Genomic DNA, 9,088 nt, shown 5'->3' on the forward strand with positions numbered 1-9,088 from the left:
CGTTGTTAGCTAATGTACGCGATTTGGATAGTTTGCATTAGCTGTCATTGAATGTATATTCTATGTCAGAGCTGGGCAAATATTTTGACTCGGGGGGCCACATTGAGAGAAAAAAATGTGTCTAGGGGGGCCAATGTGTAAGCATTAAGCTGTAAAAATCTGCTGTACAGTAGGTGTGTTTGGGTGCCTTTTTTTCCACGAACACTAATACCAAAAGTCACAATGTCCGATAGAGTTCTAAAAACGTTATGACAGACCACCTCAAAAAAACAGAATGGAACTTTACATTTTTTGTACTGAATGGGACACCCAAAATGTACATGAAAATAAAGGAAGTGGGATTTACAATATTAACTATGAACAACAAAACACTGAATATTAACAACATATGAACATCTTTTACTTCTCAGACCATCTTTTACGATCAAGAAAAACACAACAATGTAACAAACAGCAAAATATGAATGAAAAGTGTAATTATCACCTACAATATGATATATTATCACTTATGCAGAAATTTGTTATCTTGCGTCCTCCTCTGTTTCTGACACGCGTGTTTCGGGCTGGCTGCTCTGAAATCAAACCTTGCCCACTCTGCTTTGTTCCTGGTCTGAGCTGCTGTGACATAGATTACCGTAATAACTCCTATAACACTCAAAAGCGCAGTGTTCTTGTTCTATTTTTTGCTTAGAAATGTAACTGAGGAAGTTGCAAACAGCCCCTGTAAGGAACTTTATTGTCATATCCGCACACATGAGATGGAATTGAATTTAGGACACGAGGTCCCAGATTTGACCCTATGATTACTCAAACAATAGTATGTCATTTAAATAGAAAATTATATAGAGTATGTTATAAGTAGCATATGTTAACATAAATAATTTATTTAAAAAAATAATAGTTATAATATAATAATCATGCAAGCAAGTAAGTCACTGCGATTAATCGTGATGAATCAAAATTCAAAACTAATCCGATTAAAATAATTGTTTGATTGTTTGAATACATTTTTATTTTGGAACAAACATTTGTATTTATATTTAGAGCATCACAATGTAATATACGGTATTCACAAAACAAATATAAAGCAAACTGACATGACTTATATTTACATAGGATCAAATGTGTATCACTACAATTATTAACATGCACCTTTGGTAAATGTAAACGTCAGCACAGTGATGGCCTCCAAATATAAATTTGAAGGCAGACACAAACAAGGACAAAGGTCAAGTTAATATTTGATTAAAAATGGCATCAACAAACCAACTTTTCCCCCGAAGACATTGATCAACATTTGTTATTATTGTGTTATCATTCATAACCAGCCCCTCCACTATTATAGTTATGGTATTATTGTTTTACAGTTTTAATGTTAATGTGTTAGTTTTTATGTTATTATTGTGTTATCATTCATAACCAGCCCCTCCACCATGTCAAAGTCCCCCAAACTTGTCCTATTATTTGTGCTGCAAAATGTTTTTGTCTAAAAATTATAGTTATGTTATTATTGTTTTACAGTTTTTATGTTAACTTGTTAGTTTTTATGTTATTATTGTGGTATCATTCATAACCAGGCCCTCCACCTCGTCAAAGTCCCCACAAACTTGTCCCATTATTTGTGCGACATTTGTGCTGCAAAATGTTTTTTGTCAAACTATTATAGTTATGGTATTGTTTTATACTTATGTTATTATTATTTTACAGTTTTAATGTTAACGTGTTAGTTTTTATGTTATTATTGTGTTATCATTCATAACCAGCCCCTCTGCCATGTCAAAGTCCCCCCAAACTAGTCCCATTATTTGTGCTGCAAAATGTTTTTGTCAAACAATTATAGTTATGTTATTGTTTTATAGTTATGTTACTATTGTTTTACAGTTTTTATGTTAACATGTGGCCCTAGTGTGTGAATGTGAGTGTGAATGTTGTCTGTCTATCTGTGTTGGCCCTGCGATGAGGTGGTTACTTGTCCAGGGTGTACCCCGCCTTCCGCCCGATTGTAGCTGAGATAGGCTCCAGCGCCCCCGCGACCCCAAAACGGAATAAGCGGTAGAAAATGGATGGATGGCTGGATGTTAACATGTTAGTTTTTGTTATTATTGTGTTATTATTCATAACCAGCCCCTCCACTTTGTCAAAGTCCCCACAAACTAGTCCCATTATTTGTGCTGCACAGCTTTTTTTGTCCAACTATTATAGTTAAGTTATTGTAACTTTTATAGTTTTTGTTAACATTTTAGTTTTTATGTTATTATTGTGTTATCATTCATAACCAGCCCCTCCACCTTGTCAAAGTCCCCCCAAACAAAAAAAAGGGCCAACAATACTCCATTTACATTTGATGACTTGAACATTTACAAGTATTAGTGATATTGTTATTATAAACGCTAACGCAGACAAACTATTTATAGCGGCGCCAAGATCACTTCCTGTGTGCTATGGTTACATCATTGAGTGGTCTGCTGCTTCCTTGCTCCCTGTAAGTTAATTCTAGATCATAAATCATGCCTCTCACCTGGACATGAGACGTCTGAGTAGGTAATCCGACGAGTTGGGACACTTTGACCGCCATTTAAGACCTGGAACTGGCGAGAACGACATGAAAATCCCTTCTTCCCCAACCGCCCCCATTTCTTGGCGAGTATTATGGTCATTCTTCATCTAGACGAGAATATATGAACATCCTAGCAGTCGGCATCCTAATGACAGCAGACCTTGTACAGTAAGTGATGTTTTATTATGTTTGTTGGCTCTCATCAAGTCTGCAGTGATTAATGAACAGTGACGAAGGGAAAAAAGCAAATGTGATGCATTTTTAAAATTAATACGTAAATATTAAATGTTGTTATAAATGTTTCTACATGACATACACTATATTGCCAAAAGTATTTGGCCACCCATCCAAATGATGAGAATCAGGTGTCCTAATCACTTGGCCCGGTGTATCAAATCAAGCACTTAGGCATGGAGACTGTTTCTTGTGAAAGAATGGGCCGCTCTGTGATTTCCAGCGTGGAACTGTCATAGGATGCCACCTGTGCAACAAATGCAGTCGTGAAATTTCCTGGCTCCTAAATATTCTAAAGTCAACTTTATTATAAGAAAAGTGAAGAGTTTGGGAACAACAGCAACTCAGCCACCAAGTGGTAGGCCACGTAAACTGACAGAGAGGTCAGCATAGTGCAAAGACTTTCTGCACAGTCAGTTGCTACAGAGCTCCAGACTTCATGTGACCTTCCAATTAGCCCACATACAGTACGCAGAAAGCTTCATGGAATGGGTTTCCATGGCCAAGCAGCTGCATCTAAGCCATACATCACCAAGTCCAATGCAAAGCGTGGGATGCAGTGGTGTAAAACACGTCACCACTGGACTCTAGTGCAGTGGAGACGCCTTCTCTGGACTGATGAATCACACTTTTCCATCTGGAAATGGGATGGACCAGTCTGGGTTTGGAGGTTGCCAGGAGAACGCTACATTTCGGACTGCATTGTGCCGAGTGTGAAATTTAGTGGCGGAGGAATTATGATGTGGGGTTGTTTTTCAGGAGTTGGGCTTGGCCCCTTAGTTCCAGTGAAAGGAACTTTGAATGCTCCAGGATACCAAAACATTCTGGACAATTCCATGGCAATATAGTGTATGTCCCCCCCACCTGTGCCCCCAGACCCCGGGCTTATTTTCAGTCTTTTTCATTAAGTTCAAATCACATGTCTAAAATAACCCAACGGCCCAAAGGAGAATGTTCACATGGTGGTGTTATTTTATTTTGTGCAATTTGCCAGCCTGACCCCACACTGGCATCCTAATTTGATATATCTGTGGTGCACGGGGGAATAAAGACCTTTTTGTTTGGAACATGAAGAATGCAGGATCAGTCTTCACTTGGCCATCACAGGCCATGGAAAGTTGAACTCCATCCTTACTTTTTAAACCTTTTAATGAAGCTAATCGCCTCAACAAAGCGGCTCTTTAGAGTGGCCGTTCGATCCAAATTCCACCGTGCGGGTCAAAGTTCAAACAAGCTCAAACAAAAATGTGTGCTCGCCTCCACCGAGCGAGTCAAAGCGTTTCAGCGACGAGGATGAAGCGACTTGTTGTGTTTGTGGCTCTTCTCTCTCTGGGGCTGTCTGCTCCTCTACCCAGCTGCGACGCCCTGCTCCGGCCAATCAACATCCGCAATGAGCAGGTGAGTCCGCACCTGTGCCAACATGCCCACTGGAGATGTTTGACTGTTGGCTCTCACCCAGATGTTGGGCCGCTGGCTGTACATCGGGGGCAGCTCCGACCTGCCGGGAAGTCGCTCTCTGGGCCTCCTGCTCAACAACGCCTGGCTGGACGTCAGCGCCACCTCCCGCAGCAACGTGCTCACCATCGTCCAGACTCAGAGGATGTATGACGCCGCCGCTACCGAGCGTACCGCCGTTCCTATGACATCATCCCCTTCCCTGTCTTCAGCTACGGCGAGTGTTCCAGCCTCAAGTACAACGTGACCATGGAGAACGGCACCCTGCTGATCGGTGAGTCCACAACCGGAGACCATGGAGAGCGCACCTGTACATGATGTGCTGTTTGGCAGAGCATCCGTTCTACCTGAAGGAAGTCTACCTGAAGAGCGACTGTCCAGACTGCCTGGTGGTCTATGAGGAAGTCAACTCCACCCAGGACTCCTTCAGGAGTCTTCTGCTTTTCAGTAAGACACACTTTGTCGCCTTGTGAATGTTGCCTGGTTGATTAATCATGGCTAGATTGTCCTTCCTCTGGTGACTGCCGGCTTGATCGTTGCTTCGTTCATTGTTGTTTTTAGCTCAGTAGTTGATTGTTACGCAGTTGGAGGGTGAATGTTGTCTGGTTGATTAATGCACTGTTAATCATGGCTAGATTGTCCTTCTTCCGGTGACTGCCAGCTAGAATGTTGCTTTGTTGATTGTTGTTTTTAGCTCAGTAGTTGATTGTTACGCAGTTGGAGGGTGAATGTTGTCTGGTTGATTAATGCACTTTTAATCATCGTTAGATTGTCCTTCTTCCGGTGACTGTCGGCTTGAACGTTGCTTTGTTGATTGTTATTTTTAGCTCAGTAGTTGATTGTTACGCAGTTGGAGGGTGAATGTTGTCTGGTTGATTAATGCACTTTTAATCATCGTTACATTGTCCTTCTTCCGGTGACTGCCGGCTAGAATGTTGCTTTGTTGATTATTGTTTTTAGCTCAGTAGTTGATTGTTACGTAGTTGGAGGGTGAATGTTGTCTGGTTGATTAATGCCTTGTTACTCATGGCTAGATTGTCCTTCTTCCGGTGACTGCCGGCTTGAATGTTGCTTTGTTGATTGTTGTTTTTAGCTCAGTAGTTGATTGTTACGTAGTTGGAGGGTGAATGTTGTCTGGTTGATTAATGCACTTTTAATCATCGTTAGATTATCCTTCTTCCGGTGACTGCCGGCTAGAATGTTGCTTTGTTGATTGTTGTTTTTAGCTCAGTAGTTGATTGTTACGTAGTTGGAGGGTGAATGTTGTCTGGTTGATTAATACCTTGTTACTCATGGCTAGATTGTCCTTCTTCCGGTGACTGCCGGCTTGAATGTTGCTTCGTTGATTGTTGTTTTTAGCTAAGTAGTTGATTGTTACATAGTTGGAGGGTGAATTTTGTCTGATTGATTAATGCACTTTTAATCATCGTTAGATTGTCCTTCTTCCGGTGACTGCCGGCTAGAATGTTGCTTCGTTGATTGTTGTTTTTAGCTCAGTAGTTGATTGTTACATAGTTGGAGGGTGAATGTTGTCTGGTTGATTAATGCCTTGTTACTCATGGCTAGATTGTCCTTGATCCGGTGACTGCCGGCTTGAATGTTGCTTCGTTGATTGTTGTTTTTAGCTCAGTAGTTAATTGTTACATAGTTGGAGGGTGAATGTTGTCTGATTGATTAATGCACTTTTAATCATCGTTAGATTATCCTTCTTCCGGTGACTGCCGGCTAGAATGTTGCTTCGTTGATTGTTGTTTTTAGCTCAGTAGTTAATTGTTACATAGTTGGAGGGTGAATGTTGTCTGATTGATTAATGCACTTTTAATCATCGTTAGATTATCCTTCTTCCGGTGACTGCCGGCTAGAATGTTGCTTCGTTGATTGTTGTTTTTAGCTCAGTAGTTAATTGTTACATGGTTGGAGGGTGAATGTTGTCTGGTTGATTAATGCACTTTTAATCATCGTTAGATTGTCCTTGATCCGGTGACTGCCGGCTTGAATGTTGCTTTGTTGATTGTTGTTTTTAGCTCAGTACGGTAGTTGATTGTTACATAGTTGGAGGGTGAATGTTGTCTGGTTGATTAATGCACTGTTAATCATGGCTAGATTGTCCTTCTTCCGGTGACTGCCGGCTTGATTGTTGCTTTGTTGATTGTTGTTTTTAGCTCAGTAGTTGATTGTTACGTAGTTGGAGGGTAAATGTTGTCTGGTTGATTAATGCCTTGTTAATCATGGCTTGAGCGTCCTTCTTCCGGTGACTGCTGGCTAGAATGTTGCTTCGTTGATTGTTGTTTTTAGCTCAGTAGTTGATTGTTACATAGTTGGAGGGTGAATGTTGTCTGGTTGATTAATGCCTTGTTACTCATGGCTAGATTGTCCTTCTTCCAGTGACTGCCGGCTTGAATGTTGCTTCGTTGATTGTTGTTTTTAGCTCAGTAGTTGATTGTTACGCAGTTGGAGGGTGAATGTTGTCTGGTTGATTAATGCACTTTTAATCATCGTTAGATTGTCCTTCTTCCGGTGACTGCCGGCTAGAATGTTGCTTCGTTGATTGTTGTTTTTAGCTCAGTAGTTGTGTAATGTTGAGTGAAGAGTGGTAGTGAGAGTCAGTGGTTGTGTAATGTTGAGTGAAGAGTGGTAGTGAGAGTCAGTGGTTGTGTATTGTTGAGTGAAGAGTGGTAGTGAGAGTCAGTGGTTGTGTAATGTTGAGTGGAGCGTGGTAGTGAGACTGAGTGGTTGTGTAATGTTGAGTGAAGAGTGGTAGTGAGACTGAGTGGTTGTGTAATGTTGAGTGGAGAGTGGTAGTGAGACTGAGTGGTTGTGTAATGTTGAGTGGAGAGTGGTAGTGAGAGTCAGTAGTTGTGTAATGTTGAGTGAAGAGTGGTAGTGAGAGTCAGTAGTTGTGTAATGTTGAGTGAAGAGTGGTAGTGAGACTGAGTGGTTGTGTAATGTTGAGTGAAGAGTGGTAGTGAGACTGAGTGGTTGTGTAATGTTGAGTGAAGAGTGGTAGTGAGACTGAGTGGTTGAGTGAAGAGTGGTAGTGAGACTGAGTGGTTGAGTGGAGAGTGGTAGTGAGACTGAGTGGTTGTGTAATGTTGAGTGAAGAGTGGTAGTGAGACTGAGTGGTTGTGTAATGTTGAGTGGAGAGTGGTAGTGAGACTGAGTGGTTGTGTAATGTTGAGTGAAGAGTGGTAGTGAGACTGAGTGGTTGTGTAATGTTGAGTGGAGAGTGGTAGTGAGACTGAGTGGTTGTGTAATGTTGAGTGGAGAGTGGTAGTGAGACTGAGTGGTTGTGTAATGTTGAGTGAAGAGTGGTAGTGAGACTGAGTGGTTGTGTAATGTTGAGTGGAGAGTGGTAGTGAGACTGAGTGGTTGTGTAATGTTGAGTGAAGAGTGGTAGTGAGACTGAGTGGTTGTGTAATGTTGAGTGGAGAGTGGTAGTGAGACTGAGTGGTTGTGTAATGTTGAGTGGAGAGTGGTAGTGAGAGTCAGTAGTTGTGTAATGTTGAGTGAAGAGTGGTAGTGAGAGTCAGTAGTTGTGTAATGTTGAGTGAAGAGTGGTAGTGAGACTGAGTGGTTGTGTAATGTTGAGTGAAGAGTGGTAGTGAGACTGAGTGGTTGTGTAATGTTGAGTGAAGAGTGGTAGTGAGACTGAGTGGTTGAGTGAAGAGTGGTAGTGAGACTGAGTGGTTGAGTGGAGAGTGGTAGTGAGACTGAGTGGTTGAGTAATGTTGAGTGAAGAGTGGTAGTGAGACTGAGTGGTTGTGTAATGTTGAGTGGAGAGTGGTAGTGAGACTGAGTGGTTGTGTAATGTTGAGTGAAGAGTGGTAGTGAGACTGAGTGGTTGTGTAATGTTGAGTGGAGAGTGGTAGTGAGACTGAGTGGTTGTGTAATGTTGAGTGGAGAGTGGTAGTGAGACTGAGTGGTTGTGTAATGTTGAGTGAAGAGTGGTAGTGAGACTGAGTGGTTGTGTAATGTTGAGTGGAGAGTGGTAGTGAGACTGAGTGGTTGTGTAATGTTGAGTGAAGAGTGGTAGTGAGACTGAGTGGTTGCTCTCCAGGCAGACAACGCAGCGTCTCGGCTGCTGACGTGGATTTGTTAAGGAGGCAAGCCAAGTGTCTCCAGATGCCCTCCCCACTCTTGATGGACCCCACCCATGGTGAGAGACATCATGTTCCTGTGTCACACCCACTCCCACTTGACACTCACGTGTATGCACACAGACCTGTGCCCAGACAACCTGGAGTCCTCAGACGGACTTGACGCCCTCAACTCCTTGTTGGAAGCCAAGATGGCGCATCGGGTGGCCAGGCTGCTGGACAAACTTTTTGACTTCTTTGTCAACTGATGCATTTTGTTGTGAGGCCCACACTACACACCATAGCTGTGTAGAAGTCACTTAATTAACTAATTAATTAATTAGTGCCATTAAAGTTCACTCACATCTAAGTCTTGCTTCTTGTAGACCTGCACGCCATTAGCATTGCAAATATGAAAATAACACCCATATTCCTTTTCTCACTAGTGATGTCATCCAGTCTTGTCAGAACCTCTCCAAACCTGGCCCAGTCGCTCCTTTATGCTGCAAAATAGTGTTTTTATGGGCCTGCTGCTATGCAAGTGCCCATTCACATGTTGCAAAGTTAGCATGCTAACGTTTTATGCTAGCTTTTTAGAGGATTTTGTATGTCTACACCAACAAGCTTCTTCTTGTCCGGTCACGTGCTAGCATGCTAACATTAGCAAGCTAACGTTTTATGCTAGCTTTTAAGCTTAATTATTATGTTGAAACCTAAAAGTCATGGATTTTGATGCTTGGTGCCACCTTGAAAGTATGCTAACGTC

General features: G+C 42.0%; 1 protein-coding gene across 1 annotated transcript; it reads left to right on the forward strand.

The window, feature by feature from the left end:
- The first annotated feature begins 4,024 nt into the window (after window positions 1–4,024).
- On the forward strand, window positions 4,025–8,692 carry LOC133617155 (uncharacterized). The gene is made up of 6 exons (XM_061976943.2): window positions 4,025–4,189; window positions 4,251–4,393; window positions 4,459–4,520; window positions 4,580–4,693; window positions 8,304–8,402; window positions 8,467–8,692. Exons 1-6 carry the CDS (start codon window positions 4,037–4,039, stop codon window positions 8,589–8,591), a joined length of 696 nt encoding a protein of 231 aa, XP_061832927.1. The 5' UTR covers window positions 4,025–4,036; the 3' UTR covers window positions 8,592–8,692.
- The last annotated feature ends 396 nt before the right edge of the window (window positions 8,693–9,088 follow it).

The sequence above is a fragment of the Nerophis lumbriciformis genome, linkage group LG16 (assembly GCF_033978685.3).
Source record: "Nerophis lumbriciformis linkage group LG16, RoL_Nlum_v2.1, whole genome shotgun sequence".
In the NCBI taxonomy this organism is placed as follows: Eukaryota; Metazoa; Chordata; class Actinopteri; order Syngnathiformes; family Syngnathidae; genus Nerophis; species Nerophis lumbriciformis.